The sequence below is a fragment of the Saccopteryx leptura genome, chromosome 8 (genome assembly GCF_036850995.1).
Source record: "Saccopteryx leptura isolate mSacLep1 chromosome 8, mSacLep1_pri_phased_curated, whole genome shotgun sequence".
NCBI lineage: Eukaryota > Metazoa > Chordata > Mammalia > Chiroptera > Emballonuridae > Saccopteryx > Saccopteryx leptura.
Genome location: NC_089510.1, coordinates 62,738,884 through 62,756,159, shown reverse-complemented (window position 1 = coordinate 62,756,159; position 17,276 = coordinate 62,738,884). Strand labels below are relative to the sequence as shown.

The window sequence follows — 17,276 nt, the reverse complement described above, 5'->3', positions numbered from 1 at the left end:
AGGCACTGAGGATAGCTCAGTTGTTCTGAGCTGAAGTGCTAAAAATAGCTCATGTGGGAGTCTATCTTTCTATCTCCCTTCCTCTCAATTAAAAAAATAAAAGGTAGGTATAATTAGAATGGTTTGACACTGAAAATGGCTTTGCCAATTGTATAAAATACTGGATGTTTCTTTCCTACCTTTTTTCCTTTCTTCCATCTTTCCTTTTTTTACTTAGTAATATTTTAATTATTTTTAAAGCAAATTATGCACAGATTTTTTTAAGATTAGTTTATTAAAATACCAACATAATTGTATTCCTTTTGCCTTAACTTTCCTTATTCTTACTCATTGTCTTCCTCATAGGCAACCATTTTTTTACTATTTTATATGTTCTAATATTTCCAATCTATATTTTATTAACTAATTGGTGTAAGTTTTTATTTTTCATTCAGGCAAGACTTTTTCACTTTATAATAAATGAGGATTGCCTCTCTTAAACTGCTATTTCCTCTGCTTTCCCTACCCATTCCTCTCTTTGTAATACTATTACAATATTTGGTTGAATTAATAATCACTTAATTAATATATGAAAACATACTAATTAACTGTAATTATGTTACCTTTCTTATTTTTTGAAGTTATTAATAGTCTTGCTTTCATATGCTTCTTTTAATCTGTATCTTTTGGTAACAGTTTCTATAATTTTTAATTATCTTTCAGGATAATTTTCTACAGAGCTAATCTAATCAGACAATCTATCAGTTAGAGTTATTTCCTGTTATTTGGAGTTTTCCGTTCCCTCCTACTTGCACTGATCGTCACCAAGCCCTACAGCACAGCTGTTATCCTGGCGTCTCCTTCACTATTACTCAATGACCCTTTCCCCTCTCTCAAGTTGTGTCTCTACTCCTTAACTCTATGGTTTTACTTTCTTGATATATTTTTCTCATTTTGATGGTATACCTCCTCCAAAAGCATCCTGATAAAGAGCATATGGAATATAAAATTACTTTGTCTTTATGTGTTTTAAAATGGTACCTTCACACTTGATTGTTTCATTGGGTTTAGATACAAGATTTGAAATATTTTTCATTTAGCTGAATTGCTTCATTATAGTCTAGTTTCCAGTTTTTGAGAGTTCTAAAGGCATTCTGGTTTCTGGTCTTTTGGTATATAACTATTTCCCTCTTTTTTTTATGCTCCAGTGGTTTGTATAATCTTTTATTTGTCTAGTTTTAAAACATATTTTTGTGATGTAAGTGTGTTTTCATCCACTGTATTTTGGGAATTGATAGGTCTTCTTAATTTAGAAAGTTATGTATTTTTGTTCTGAGATTCCTTTGAATTAGTTAACTAAGAGATATTTTCTTTTTTATTCTTTTTTTGTTTGTTTTTTGTTCTGGTTTTATATATATATATATATTTCTTTTCTTTGGAAGGCTCCCATTATTGTGATGGTGACACTTCTAGACTGATTTTCTAATTTTCTTGTCTTTTTTTCTATTTCTTTTTTCTTTTACTCTACTTTTTAAGAAAAGTTTCAGCTTAAACTTTAAAATAAGCCACTTATTAAAATTTAACATTCTGCAATCATATCTTTAATTTTAATGAGCCTTTTTTCTCTGAACATTTCTTTGTTCTGTCATCCATATTTTGTTTTGAGAATGCAGCAGTTTCTTTATTTCTCAGAGGATGTTAATGATGGTCGCTTTTCAAAGGCTTTTTTTTTTAAAAAAATAATTTTTGTTTTCTCAATTTAAAAGGTTTCTTTTGAATTGTTCATTTGGATGTTACTTTTTGTGGTTGAGATTTTTCTCAGATGTGTTCTCGGGATGGCTATTCATTTATAAAAACTGATTTAAAAGCTGATTAAAGACTGTAAATGTGAACTACCAACACTGAATTAAGAAGAAACTGAAAATCTGAACATACTAATTACAACCAATGAAATCAAAGCAATAATAAAAAAGACTCACAACAAACAAAATTCTTAGAGTGGATGGCTTTGCAAGTGAATTTTACCAAACATTCAAAAAAGAAGTAATACCTATTCTTCTTGAGCTATTCCAAAAATTTCAAGAGAAGGGATGATTCCTAAGCTCATTTTATGGGGCCAACATTATCCTGATTTCAAATCCAAATAAAGACACTACAAAGAAAGAAAATTATAAGCCAGTATTTCTGATGAACATAAATGCAAAAATCCTTAACAAAATATTAGCAAAAAAATTTAGTAACACATTTAAAAGATTATATACCATTTTCAAGTGGGATTTATGCTTGGGATGCAGGATGATTCAATAATTATGAATCAATTAACATAATACACCACATATACATAAAGAAGAATAAAATCTGATGATTACATCAATAAATACAGAAAAAAACATTTGATAAAAACCAGCACTCACTTATGATAAAAACTCCCAACAAAATGAGAATAGAAGGAACATATCTCAATATAAGAAAGACCATAACTGAAAAACCCACAGCTAACATTATCATCAATGAGAAAAAAACTGTAAGTGTTTCTCTTAAGATCAGAATCAAGACAGGAATATTCAGTTTCATCACTCTTATTCAACATAGTACTGGAAGCCCTCGCCACAGAATTCAGACAAGAAAAAGATAGAGAAGGAATCTAAATTAAAAATAAGAAGTAAAACTACAGATGACATGATACTATCTATATATAGAGAATTCTGAAGATTTTACCAAAAAAAAACCCCTGCTAAAACTGATAAATGAACTCAGAAATTTAGCAGGATACCAAATAAGTATTCAGAAATTGGTTGCACTTTTACACACCAGTAATAAACTACTAGAAAAAAATAAGAAAATAATTCCATTTATAATTGCAATAAAAGATACCTAGAAATAAATTTAACCAATGAGGTAAAACTTGTATTCAGAAAATTATAAGACAATGACAAAAGAAACTGAAAAAGATACAAATGAATGGAAATATATGCCATGCTCTTGGATAAGAAGAATAAACATTGTTAAAATGTTCATTCTACTGAAGGCAATCTATAAATTCAATGTAATTCCTACTAAAATACCAATGGTGTTTTTCATAGAACTAGAACAAATAAACCAAAAATTTATATGGAACCACAAAAGACCCAGAAAAACTACAGCACTATTGAGAATGAAGGATAAGTTTGTTGGAGGTTATAAGGTTACCTGATATCAGACTATACTACAAGGTTATATTTCTCAAACAGCATGGTGCTGACATAAAAATAGACACATAGATCAACAGAATAGAATAGAGAGCCCAGGAACAAACTCACCCTTATATGGTCAATTAATATGTGATAAAGGAGGCAAAAGCATACAATGGAGTAAAAGTCTATTCAATAAATAGTGTTGGGAAAATTGGCTGATACAAATGAAAAAAATGAACTAGATCACCTTTTTACACCATATACAAGAATAAATTCAAAATGAATTTTAAATACTTAAATGTAAGACTCAAAAACATAAAATATCTAGAAGAAAATATAGGCAGTAAACTCTGACATTTTTTTTCTGATATGTCTCCTCAGACAAAGAACACACACACACAAAATAAACAAATGGGACTACTTCAAACTGAAAAAGGTTTGCACTGTAAGAAAACCACCATCAAAATGAAAAGACAACCTACTGAGTGGGGATAGATATTTGCCAATGATACATCTGATAAAAGGATAATTTCTAAAATTTATAAGGAACTCATAGAATTCAATGCCAAAAAAATGAACAATCCATTTAAAATGGGGCAAAGGACCTGAACAGACACCTCCAAAGAGGACATACAGATGAGAAGTAGACCTGAAAAGATGTTCAACATCACTAATTATCAGACAAATACAATTCTCTCTCTGTCTTTCTCTCTCTCTCTCTCTCTTTAGTGAGGGAGAGGAACAGACAGGGATAGACAGACAAGAAAGAAGAGAGATAAGGAGCATCAACTCATACATAGTTGTGGTACCTTAGTTGTTCATTGATGGCTTCTCATATGTGCCTTTATGGGGGGAAGGGGCTCCAGACAAACCAGTGACCCCTGGCTCAAGCCAGTGACCTTGGGCTCAAGCTAGTGACTTTAGGCTTCAAATCAGCGACCATGGGGTCATGTTGAGGATCCCACACCCAAGCCAGCAACCCTGTGCTCAAACTTGTGAGTCCACACTCAAGCCAGGAACCTTGGGTTTTCGAACTTGGGTCCTCAAGCATCCTAGTCTGATGCTCTATCCATTGTGCCACTCCTAGTCAGAACAGAAAAATTCTAATTAAAACCACAAGATATTACCTCATACCTATCAGAATGGCTGTCATAGTAAATCAACAAACAAGTTTTAGTCAGGATGTGGAGTAGAAGGAACCCTCATGCAGTATTGATAGGATTGTGAATTAGTGCAGCCACTATAAAGAACAGTATGGAGGTTCCTTAAAAAAATTAAAAATGGAACTGCATTGTGACCCAGCAGTTCTACTTCTGGGTATATATCCAAAGGGTCTGAAAACACGAACTTGAAAAAAATAAATGAACCCCTTTGTTCAATGCAGCATCATTTACAATAACCAAGACACAGAAGCAGCCTAAGAGCCCATCAATAGATGAATGGGTTAAAAATTAGTATGACATATATACAATGAAATATTATTCATCCATAGAAAGTATGAAATCGTACCGTCTGAGACAGCAAGGAGTAACCTAGAGAGTATTCTGCTGAGTGAAACAAGTCAGACAGAGAAAGACAAATACCATATAATTTAATTTATATATGGAATTTACCGAACAAAGTAAAGGAACAAAAAACATAGAAACAGATTCATAGATACAGAAAACAGACTGGTGGTTGCCAGGTGTAAGGGGGGTTGGAGAGTATCTGAAGAAGGCGAAGGGGTTAAGAGCTACACCTTGATAGTTACAAAGCAGTCATGGGGATGTAAAGTACAGCCTAGGGAATGTAGTCAATAATATTGTAGTAACTTCTGTATGGTGCCAGGTGGGCACTAGAAATATTGGGGGGACCATTCTGTAAAGGACATGATTGTCTAACCACTATGCTATACACCTGAAACTAATTTAAAATAATACTGAATATAAATTGTAATTGAAAAGTAAAATTTAATATTAAGAAAAAATAAAATTCTAAATGTGATGGTGAGGCTTGTTGACATTGAGCTTTTCTGTTGGTGTGGCTGTGCAATTTGTTAACAAACCACTGCTATTAAGAGTGTTAAGGCTCTGGCCGGTTGGCTCGGCAGCCTGGCGTGCGGGGACCCGGGTTCGATTCCCGGCCAGGGCACATAGGAGAAGCGCCCATTTGCTTCTCCACCCCCCCTCCTTCCTCTCTGTCTTTCTCTTCCCCTCCCGCAGCCAAGGCTCCATTGGAGCAAAGATGGCCCGGGCGCTGGGGATGGCTCCTTGGCCTCTGCCCCAGGTGCTAGAGTGGCTCTGGTCGCGGCAGAGCGACACCCCGGAGGGGCAGAGCATCGCCCCCTGGTGGGCAGAGCGTCGCCCCTGGTGGGTGTGCCGGGTGGATCCCGGTCGGGCGCATGCGGGAGTCTGTCTGACTGTCTCTCCCCATTTCCAGCTTCAGAAAAAACAAACAAACAAACAAACAAAAACAAAAAACAAACAAACAAAAAAGAGTGTTAAGCCCTGGCCTGACCTGTGGTGGCACTGTGGATAAAGTATCAACTGGGAATGCTGAGGTCGCCGGTTCGAAACCCTGAGCTTGCCTGCTCAAGGCACATGTGGGAGTTGATGCTTCCTGCTCCTCCCTTCTTCTCTCGCTCTCTTCTCTCTCTCTTTCTCTCTACTCACTAAAATGAATCAATAAAATCTTTTAAAAAAAAAAGAACTTAAAGAGGTTAAGCACTGGCTGGATAGCTCGGCTGGTTGGATTATCATCTGGAAGAGCAGAGGTTGCAGGTTCAGTCCCCAGTCAGGGCACATACAGGAGCGGATTGATGCTCCTGTCTGGCTCTCTCTCCTTCTTCCTCTCTCTCTTTCTCAAAATCAATAAATAAAAAAGGTTTAAAAACAAACAAAAAAGCCTTAAATGTTTTTCTGAAGGTAGTCAGATTTCTTTTGCCTGGTGGGTAAGGTCTCACTGCTCTCATCCTTGAAGCTGAGTGGAACGTCATTGGGTGCTAGGAGAGTGCGGTTAGAGCAAAAGCTGTCACGTTTGACATAGCTCTGATCTGATTGTTCTTTTCTCACCACCCTCTGCCATGTCCTCATTTTTGAGGTAACATTGCATTAACCAGGATAGACTAGATTATTCATATTGATAAAAGCAAATCCCCATTTTCTATGACTTAGCATAACAAAGCTCTTCTCTATATTCCACCCATATCAAGGGATCTAAGCTAAGAAAGTCTCACTTTCTGTACTTTCACATTTGCCAAGGTAGAAAGGAAGGGAACATGGTGAAATATACTCTGGCCATTAAAATGGCTTATCCTTACTTCAGACTTGCATTCAAGTTTAATCTTACAATATGCCTAGCAAGAGAACCCAGAAATACTAGTGAACGGCACTAGTAATTTTTTATCTTGCTGCTGACTGTTCCTCTTGGGTCTTTTCTGTATCTTGCATTGCAGTTTCGTTTGTTCTCCAGCTTTTCCCTGATGGTTTAGGGTTTTTCATTTTAAATGGACTGATTATCTTGTGTTCATTTTGATATTGTTTTTACCTTTTCTCTCATCCTTGCTGTTACTCGGGGTTATGTCTTGAAAAATTGTTTTAGTTTTTGTGGAATTTCAGAAAGAAGTGAAATTGGATGCATGTATGCAGCCTGACATAGTCATTTGAAAAACTATGTTTGTAATTTTCTATAAATTGAATGAGCTAATTCTGCAACTTCGCAGCTTTATTGGAAATAATTTGAAGAATGTGATAGGGTAGATGTTTTATAAAATTATTTTATGATCAGGTATGTATTGATGTGAATAACATTTTGATATCACAATTCTTTCTCTGTATATTGGCTTTTAAAAGCAGTTTCTAAATGAAAGTATAGCAATTATAAATAACAGCAATTTGTTGAGTCTTAGAAAAGTCAGTTAAATTTGGCTCAGCGGTAGAGCGTCGGCCTGGCGTGCGGGGGACCCGGGTTCGATTCCCGGCCAGGGCACATAGGAGAAGCGACCATTTGCTTCTCCACCCCCACCGCCTCCTTCCTCTCTGTCTCTCTCTTCCCCTCCCGCAGCCAAGGCTCCATTGGAGCAAAGATGGCCCGGGCGCTGGGGAAGGCTCCTTGGCCTCCGCCCCAGGCACTAGAGTGGCTCTGGTCACAGCAGAGCGATGCCCTGGAGGGGCAGAGCATCGCCCCCTGGTGGGCAGAGCGTCACCTCTGGTGGGCGTGCCGGGTGGATCCCGGTCGGGCGCATGCGGGAGTCTGTCTGACTGTCTCTCCCCGTTTCCAGCTTAAGAAAAAGAAAAAAAAAAATTCCCAGACCTAGTATTTATTTAGAGATTTGTTACTTACAAATCCTTGTAAGTCATAAAGCTTCAAATCCTTTGCTTTTATGAAATAAAGTAGCCACTAATTTAGTTGCTTTCTCTGTTATCTGCTGTGCTCAAAATGTTGCCTTACAAGCAACCATAAATTTTAGTGACAAACTTCATTTTATTCATTACTAGTGTATTTTTCTCATGAGTCTGTGGGTTGCCTGGGCAGTTCCGCTACCAGAAGCTTGGCCTGGGTGATCCAGGTGGGGTTTGCTCTTTCCTCTTTGGTCAGCTGTGAAAGGCCAGACAGCGGGCTGGTGGAGGTGGGCCAGACAGCGGGCTGGTGGAGGTGGGCCAGCCACCAGCTAGGGTGCTTCAGCTCTACTGCAAGTGGTTTCTTATTTACTCTAAGCTTTGTTGGGTATCTTAGTTCTGACTGCTGTAAAAGAATACTACGATTTGGTGGTAAACAACAAACATCGGTTATAGTTCAGGAGGCTTTGAAGGATTAGGTCTGTGATGAGAACCTTTCCCCAAGTTTGCAAAGGGCTTCCTTCTCCTTCTGTCCTCGTATGGCAAAGAGGGATGGAAGAAGAGTGGAAAAAGAGGGAGAGAGAAGGAGAGGGAGAAGGAACACTAACTCTTCTCAAAAGGACAGTAATCTCATCCTGGGGGATCCACCTTCATAGTCTCATTACTCTCCAAAGTCCCCACCTACAAAAACCATCACATTAGGGCTTCAACATATGAATTTTGGGAGAATACAAACATACAGACATTTAGTCTATAGCACTGGGCTTGTTCTCATGGTGGTAGCAGGATTCCAAGAGAAAAAGCAAAGACTACTGTAGGCCCTAGGCTTGGAATTTGACACAAAATCACTTTTGCTGCATTTTCTTGGTCAGCGTAAGTCACAAGAACAGACCAGATCCAAGGTGCAGAAACATAGACTCCCCTTCTTGATTAGAATACTCATAGTATCAAATTGCAACATATGTGGCTAGAGAGAGGAGGGTAAATTATGTCTGGTTTAGATGTCAAGTGTGAGGTCATTAACTCTTTGAATAGTACAAACGTTCATGTACGTCCTCAAGCCTCCTGACCATCCAGAGTATGATTGATTTATTTTTTAAAAATGTGTAAGGCAACATTAAAAAAAAGGCAATGTATGTTCTTTTGTTTCCATAAATTGGTTATCAAACAAACATGATTTTAAGTTAATAAAATGGTAACTGGAACTAATTTCATTTTTTTGGGAAAAAACAAACCAAAACCTCACTCCTGGTGGTCAGTGAGCATAAACATTCACTACTCAAAGGGTTAAAAATAATTTTTGATTATAAACATGGAAATGGGGCATAAAACTCCAAAGGACTTGAAAGAACTGAATAACCTTGGTAGAAAAAAGTAAACTCCTTTTGGTCTTGGGTATCAACAAATTTCCTCAATGTTTACAGTTACGTATAACACTTTCAACTAATGCCTAATCCCTCTCATTCAAAAATAGCCCATCAAGATTATTATTGGGATGATTTTTAATATAATTTTACATTTTATATTAATAATTACTTATAAAGTTGAGAATATATATTATTTAAATTGTGTATACTACAATAATAAGACAATTCAACTTCTCAAGACACAAATTACACAGAAAAGTAAGATGATGAAAAAGTTTAAAAAACTATAAAACAAAAATATATTTAAGTAAAATAATATTATGTGTGAAAATAGTGGAATTAATACAAGTTTAGGGTGAAAAAGGAAAAGTATAGAATTACCAGTGTTTAAAAGAAAGCTTGTTTACATTTTTTTGGTAGATATTGGTATATGGCCAATCACTATTTCATTGGTTATAATTTAAAAAGTGGTATAACAATTTTATTTTAAAATATCATTACTTAAAATATGACATTAAGTATGTTCTTTCTAATTGTACTTCAGATGAAAAATTTTAATATCTGCTGAAATGTAGAGAATATTACATAGTTAAAAATGCACACACATACGTATGCATGTGTATGTACGTGGTAAGGGTTGCAAGGAAAAAAGAAGACTCTTTTGAGGTGATTGCTTTGGGCCTTTTAGTACTTCATCACCCCTGGCCTCTCTGTTCTTGCCTCCATATGGTGACATCTAGAACCCTCCATTCATTTATCATACTTTAAAAAAGTCATTTATTATCATTTTTTTCTGTATGCACAGTGATTAGTTTTTATTATTTATATATACTATTATGAAAGGCATTATAACTTCTTTGACTCTGAGTCATTGAAACTGCAGAACCTTTGTTCCCCAGTGAGTGTCACTGAAACCTTTTGGCTTCTTGAGGTCTGAAGTCCTGCAGTCTAACATGGTATCCAGGGGACGCACATGACCCGAGATGCGCTGTATGTGTAAAACACATTGGATTGTGAAAATTCAGTGCAAAAGAAAGAATGGAAATGGAAAACAACTCATTCATATATGATATTTAGGGTGTTTTGGCTATATCAAGTTTAACAAAATATACAACATAATTTTACCTGCTTTTTAAAACTTTTTTAATGTGGCAACTTGGGTATCTGAAATTAGATATATGGCTCTCACATTATATTACAATTGGACAGCACAAATCTAGCCCCAAAATCAGGAGCCCTGAGGAGTACCTCCTCTGTCCCCACAGGAGTCAAAGGGCTCATAGCTTCTGTGTTTGTTTATTTGTTTGTTTTCCCATTTGTGTAACATTTTGTCTGTTTGATGTCTGAACTGCACTAGCACAAATATTCAGTTATTAAAAATATATATTCTTTTATAATACCATGTACTTCTTATCACTTAGCACAGTTGTAAAATTGTGCTCACTTAAATTCTGTTTTTGTTTATCATGCCCACAAGACTATAAGGAACCACAAATGCTCTTGCTCAGGATTGTGCTTTCTAGAACTTAACTAAGCCAAGGGGGCATGGTAGATATTATTAAACACTAAAGTTAATGAATAAATGATCCTTCTTGTATACAATGGCATGTCTGAGTTTCCAGATGAGAAAGGGGTGTGATGTAACAGCTGGTCCGTGTTCCATTGAGGTCCCACTTGACTTCTTTTTCAGGTGAGATATTCCCCCATGCTTTATAAGGTTCAACAGGATCAAGCTATAAAATCAAATTGTCAGAAAATGATAAAGGAATGAGGGGGAAGTCATTTCTTCACACCACAGGTATCTATTCTATACAGTTATTAAATAGAAGCGATTGGAGATGACAGAGAAGGCGATGTCCTGAGGAGAAAGTGTGTTTCCTGGAGGCCTTTCACGTGAGGTGGCTCACCTGCCTTTTCTTTCTTTTTGATCGTTGCAGAACGCTGCGATGACTGGGGACTAGACACCATGAGGCAGATCCAAGTGTTTGAAGACGAGCCCGCTCGCATCAAGTGCCCGCTCTTTGAACACTTCTTGAAGTATAACTACAGCACAGCCCATTCAGCTGGCCTCACTCTGATCTGGTATTGGACTAGGCAGGACCGGGACCTGGAGGAGCCCATCAACTTCCGCCTCCCTGAGAACCGCATTAGTAAGGAGAAAGATGTGCTCTGGTTCCGGCCCACCCTCCTCAATGACACGGGCAACTACACCTGCATGTTAAGGTAGCCTGAGATTGGGTGGGAACATTCTCTTTTCCGTTTAGTCCCCGGGCCTGTATCAAATGGTGCGGGTGCGATGGAGCTGGGGAGGTGAAGGAAGCATCTAGAAAGAGTTCACACGTCACTTCAGTGCCTTAGCTAAGCTTGGCTGAAAGATATGCGAGGGGAAAATGGTTGTGCTCCTGAGAACGTTCGTCATAGGTGATTCCTTTTCAAACCCTGACTTGTGTCAAGGTTGTCTAAAAGTAGAGCCTTCTCTGTTTGTCCCCTTTCCTGATACTGGAACCTGCCAATACTCTCTCCGAGCTGGAAGCATTCATTCCTCAAACAGGGCAAAGAGTAGAACCCATTCGTATCTGTTATTGTCAGCTCTCAACATGCCTGGCACAGAATAAGGCCTTCAGATGCCTTTTACAGAAGAAAGAGGCATCAAATATCCTTAGAACAATGTTTTTCAAACTTTCCTACCAAAATTCCCCTAAGAAGCCGATGGGCACTGTATCCCTGGGAATCTAAGAATATAATTGAAAGACTACCATTATACAAAATTTCTTTCAAATTCACTTTTTTTTTTTTTTAAAGTTTGTGCAGATTTTGCACTTTACTCTATTTTACTCAACATACCTATTTTTATTTTACAATCAATTAATGTTTTTTTCTTTTGGTTTGGGGAAAAAAAACATAAAACCTGAAGCTCTTCTAAATAATAATCGTTTTAAAGCTTAGTTGGTTGGCTACTTTTTTTTTCAAAGGTTCCTTTTTGTTTCTAGCTTTATTTCTTTAAACTCTCATATGTGTAATGGATTTTTTTAAACATTGTTTCCTACTATATATTTAATAAGTTCATGGTTTGCTAGGGCTGCCATAACATAATACCACACAGACTTGGTGATTTAAACAACAAAAATTTTGTTTTCTCACAGTTCTGGAGGCTCAGATTCCAAGGTCAAGGTGTTGGTAGGGTTTTCTTCATTCACCTCCCCTTGCTTTGTAGCTGGCTGTGCTCTCTCCACATGTTCACATGGTCTCCCTCTGTGTCTTCCCGTCTTCTCCTCTTCTTGTAAGAACATCAGTCATGCTGATTAGGGCCGACCCATATGACCTCATTTTACCTTAATTATCTTTTTCAAGGCTTTGCTCCAAACACAGTCATATTCTGAGGTACTTCGAGTTAGGTCTTCAACGTATGAATTTGGAAAGACACTATTTGTTGGCCTATAAAAACAGGGCTGGTTAACATAACAATACTATAATTTAGAATAACACAACATAACAGTAGATAATCCCAGACCTTCTTCTGAATGCCCCATGTCACCCTTGGCTGTTAACTATTCTCTGATCATGAATTAGGGCTATGCCTTGACATTTAAATTTTGTGATAAATAAGTGAAGAAATACCTCTTCTCTATCACAGAAACACGTTTTGATCACTGTGGCCTTGGGAGTCCCTCTAAACCTCTTAAGGCCCTTCCAAGCCTTTCATATGACTGTTTAATTTTATTGAAGTGCACTCTAATTTGGTGGGTGGGCTTCCAAGCAGCCTGAAATAGCCAGGGGTCCATTATTTATATCCTCATCCTTTTTCTCTAGGAGAGGTTAAAAAAGATTATAGCAGAAAGGACGCTGGATGAGAAGACAGAAAATCTAGGCTACCGTCCCAGCTCTGCCAACACTTAGCTGGTGACCACAGCCGAGTCAGTTCATGCCTGAGAACTACTGTATCTGTGTCTACACAAGCAAGTCAGCATCAGTGCACTTTGAGCTCCTTTTCACCTTTGACAATTTGTTAATCTGTTAACATTCCCACATAGGCATTGGAAAACACCTGGGAAGGGGTCCTCTGTAACTTTCTGGATGACCTGGGTCTCTACTGTGCATTCTAGTGCTTCAGTATCTCTTTTTCCTTTTCCTCAGTGACCAAGTACTTGTCCTGAGCTTTTCCCCAAACTTTTCAAACCTTTTCTGACATTACAGGAGAAGGGCCTCATGGCTGTTATAGCCTAAGTATACCTTTCATGTTATTTGTTAATTTTCAGTTGTCTCTTCAGTTTACATTTCTGCCTATTTTCTATGTCTCTAAAGAAAATCTAAAACTAAACCTGTCTGGTAGGGGCATCAGAAGCTTCTTATTGTCCTGAAGTGATTTGTAAACTGAGATGACAAACTGAACCACTAAAATGATGGGATGTTGAGGCCATCAGGTTAAGATTCAACGTCTAGGATTTTACTGCTTGTATTCTTGCTTTAATACTCCTATTAAGATAACATACAGATTTGACTTTTGGAGCTTAAAAAGAGCCCAATCACTGTTCACTGCCTTTTTTTTTTAAGCAGAGAATATACCTTATTAAGCTGAAATTTACCTTATATAACTTCCACCTAAAGAATACTTTTACCTGGTTAGACATTTTGTTATTTGTTTGCAGAGATTATGCCTGCCACTCTCCCTTTCCATTTTATTACCATTGTTATAAACAGTCTTTAAACAGTATCTCCTCCCATCTTGGTGAGGGAATACTTTCCATTGTATTTAGTCTTAATTCATGGGTCACTGAGGATCTAATATGCATTTGAGACCTTAATAGAAAAAATTATTAAAAGGGTGGATCCGTTTACTCACCACCCTAAAAATCAGGGTTTGTTTTTTATTGTTGTGGTTATTTTTGTATTTTTCTGAAGTGAGAAGTGGGGAGGCAGAGAGACAGACTCCCACATTCGTGTGACCAGGATCCACCAGCATGCCCACTAGAAGGTTATGCTCTGCCCATCTGGGGTGTTGATCAATTGCAACCAATGCCATTCTAAGGCCTGAGGCAGAGGCTATGGAGCCATCCTCAGCACCCGGGCCAACTTTGCTCAAATGGAGCCTTGGTTGTGGGAAGGGAAGAGAGAGAAAGAAAGGGAGGGGGAAGGGTAGAGAGCAGGTGGGCTCTTCTTCTGTGTGCCCTGGGTGGAATTGAACCCAGGACATCCACACGCTGGCTAGATACTCTACCACTGAGCCAACCAGCCAGGGCCAAAAATCAGTTATTTTTATTATTTGTTACCTTTATTGTTTTTCTGTATGTACACACAAGTTTACATCTATCTTATTCATTTTAACAAATATCTATTCAACTTCTACTGAAAATTTAGATACTCTACTAGATGCAATGAATATAAGAAAACATGCATGGCCATGTTCTTCTTTAAACTATGATAAACTAAGAGGAACATAACAGCAAAGGAACACAGGGAATATCCGAGGTGCTCAGAGAATTAGAGACCTAGTTTGGGATGCATAGAGAATTATATGTAAGATCTCCTTGTGAAAGGTGGGGTGATGGGATAAGAAGAGCTCTCCAGGCAGACAAAACAAACTGAACAAACATTAAAAATATAAATATGGTTCTCTAACCATCCTAACAAATTCTGTGTTTGATAGCTTTTTCCTTCATGCTTGTTATATTTTATAGATATATATACCATCCTTGAATGGTTTTATCATTATTTTCATTACAGTATTTTTAATGTACTTTTTTTTTTATCATTTCCAATGTTTTTCTTGCTGGTGTAGTACTGAATGGACTTTTTTGATCATGTGTTCTCCTTATTATCAATTTTCCATTATTTTATCATGTAAAAATATTTTCCAGAAATAAGATTACTAAGGCAAAAAAACTAAACCTTTCTAAATGATTTTAGAAACATATCTATAGGTCTACTGGAAAGTTCTGTCTGTTTTTGGAATAAAACAAAATACAAATTTTTCTTACTGTCAATAAACTTTATTAGATAATATAATTGCCATTATTATTAATGATTTCTTGCCAGTGTGAGGGCAATTTGTATATCCCATTTTTGAAAAATGTTTTATCTTTTGATGCGAAAAATTGAACCAGTGCTTGTTTGATATCTTCTTCATTTTTGAATTTTTTGCCTTTCAAAAAATTTTGTAAGGACAAAAACAATTGATAGTCGGAGGGTGCTAAGTCCAGGGAATATGGTGGATGCAACAGACATGCTTCTGTAGCATTTCTTCCTTGTTGAAATTCGTAAAAATTACAGTGGCGTAAATAAACTTTACCAGTAGCCATGGGTACACTATCGCTTCCCACATAAGACTAATGTGAATCAACTTTGTTTTAGTTAATTTGCTACGTCAGTATGTATACATTAAGTGATAAAAATAGAGAGGCACACATGCGCCAAATAAACATGTGCTTACGTGTCGAAACTTGTGATAGAAATGGACGGAACTTTCCAGTAGACCTTATATTTTCTAAACGTTTATATTATTATCAGCTATGAGTTAATATGGTATTGTCACCTTTGCCTTACCAGCACTGAGTATTATTGAGTATGTATTAAGGGTAAAATTAAATATACATATATGTATTAATACATAAATACATACATATACCTACACACAAATACACATATATGTTTAGGAGCATTTCTAAAACTATAAATATTATAGTATATCCATAGTAGTAAACTGTGTCTGTTTTTATTCTGTGATGTCATTTGATATGGGAAATACCTCCATAACATATTTAATTTTTATATTAACTTGCACACATATAAAGTCTCAATGCATAGGATTACTTCACTTAGCTTTTTAAATGTATTTACTGCATTAAAGCAAATGAAAATGAAACTTCCCATTCATTGCTATTTGTCTTTTCAGGAACACCACATATTGCAGCAAAGTTGCATTTCCTCTGGAAGTTGTCCAAAAGGATAGCTGCTTCAATTCTCCCATCAAAGTCCCCGTTCATAAACTGTACATAGAATATGGTATTCAGACGATCATTTGTCCAAATACAGATGGATTTTTTCCTCCCAGTGTCCAACCAACCATCACTTGGTATATGGTAAGCAAACTCAAGGACATTTTACCCTCTCTAAAATGGCAATGATTATTTGTTGAGTTAATGTAGAAACTGAGATTTTTAATGTCTTCTGTAGTGGCTTTATGTTAATCTTTTACTGCTTTGTCACCTTGCAACATTTTAAAGGAGGTACTGGAGAACACATTGCCTTGACCCATCATTTCTTAAATTGCATTCACTGGACTACTAAAACTACCTTATTTCTGTTAACTTCCTATAAAATACAATTTTTAAACATTTAAACATTTAAAAAAAATTTAAAATGTTTCCCACTTCCACTCTCTGCTCAGTGAAGTCAGAAGCTGCTAATTCATCCAGTGAATTTCACTCCTTGACCAGTCAGTACTGTATTTTATTACTTGTACGTATTTTCATGTTTGACCTTATTTGTAGGCACAGTCCATCTGTGGTCTTACCCACATCTTAGGGATTTGGGAAGTGTTTTATAAAAAATGATAGTGTTGGAAGGTGGCACATGTGACAGCAGTATAATTTTTTAATCACTTCAAATATCCACATAAGCCAGTGCCAGAAACTCCTGGACAACATCTAACCAAAACTCAGTGTCAGTGCCACGTCATCCGCAAGCATCGCCTTCAGTAAAACAAATGAGACAATCCACAACATGACCCTATAAAATTAGTGTCTAAAGGGAAAAAGGAGTAAATGGAAGTAATGTGGTATCTGGCAGACTTGAGAATAGAAAGCTAATGGGTACACACTGGAAAGTATGTTGAACCATTTTAATAATAGCAGCTGAAACTGGGAAAGGTGAGTCCAAGATGCTTATAGTAAGAAATTCTGAAGGGTTGAGAATTGTCCTAGTAATTTAGAACTCTGAAAAACAACCACCTCCAGTGAAGAGAAATGGCCGGAGTGGAATCAAAGTAAACAAGATCAGGCCCTAGTCAGTTAGGTCAGTTGGCTGAGTGTTGTCCTGAAACATGGTTGCTGGTTCGGTCCCTGGTCAGGACACACATGGAAAGCAACCAAAAAATGCGTGACCAAGTCAACAACAAATGTTATTCTTCCTCTTTCCATCTCTCTCCCTTCCTTTCTCTCTCTCTTTAAAAAATCCATAAAAGTTAAGCCTTGGCCAGGTAGCTCTGGAGTATTGTCCCAGAACGCTAAAGTTTCTGGTTCAATTCCTCAGTCAGGGCACATACAGGAGCAGTTTGATGTTTCTCTCTCTCTCTCTCTCTCTCTCTACCTCTCTCTCAAAAAACAAACAAACAAAAAAATAAGAAACAAGATCTGGATAATACAGGATAGGACAAAAATAGGTTTACAGTTGTGAGTATGCAAAACACAGGGCTTATTCTTGTATTATTAAACATTAATTATTGT

General features: G+C 36.9%; 1 protein-coding gene across 3 annotated transcripts in view; it reads left to right on the top strand.

Moving 5' to 3' along the window:
* The window catches only part of IL1RAP (interleukin 1 receptor accessory protein), a 154,150-nt gene that overhangs the window by 92,773 nt on the left and 44,101 nt on the right, over positions 1-17,276 (top strand). For all 3 annotated transcript variants that reach the window (XM_066347328.1, XM_066347327.1, XM_066347329.1), the window contains exons 3-4: positions 10,773-11,058; positions 15,725-15,911. In XM_066347328.1, coding sequence (XP_066203425.1) covers positions 10,773-11,058; positions 15,725-15,911 — 473 coding nt within the window. The remainder of the gene's footprint in view (positions 1-10,772; positions 11,059-15,724; positions 15,912-17,276) is intronic.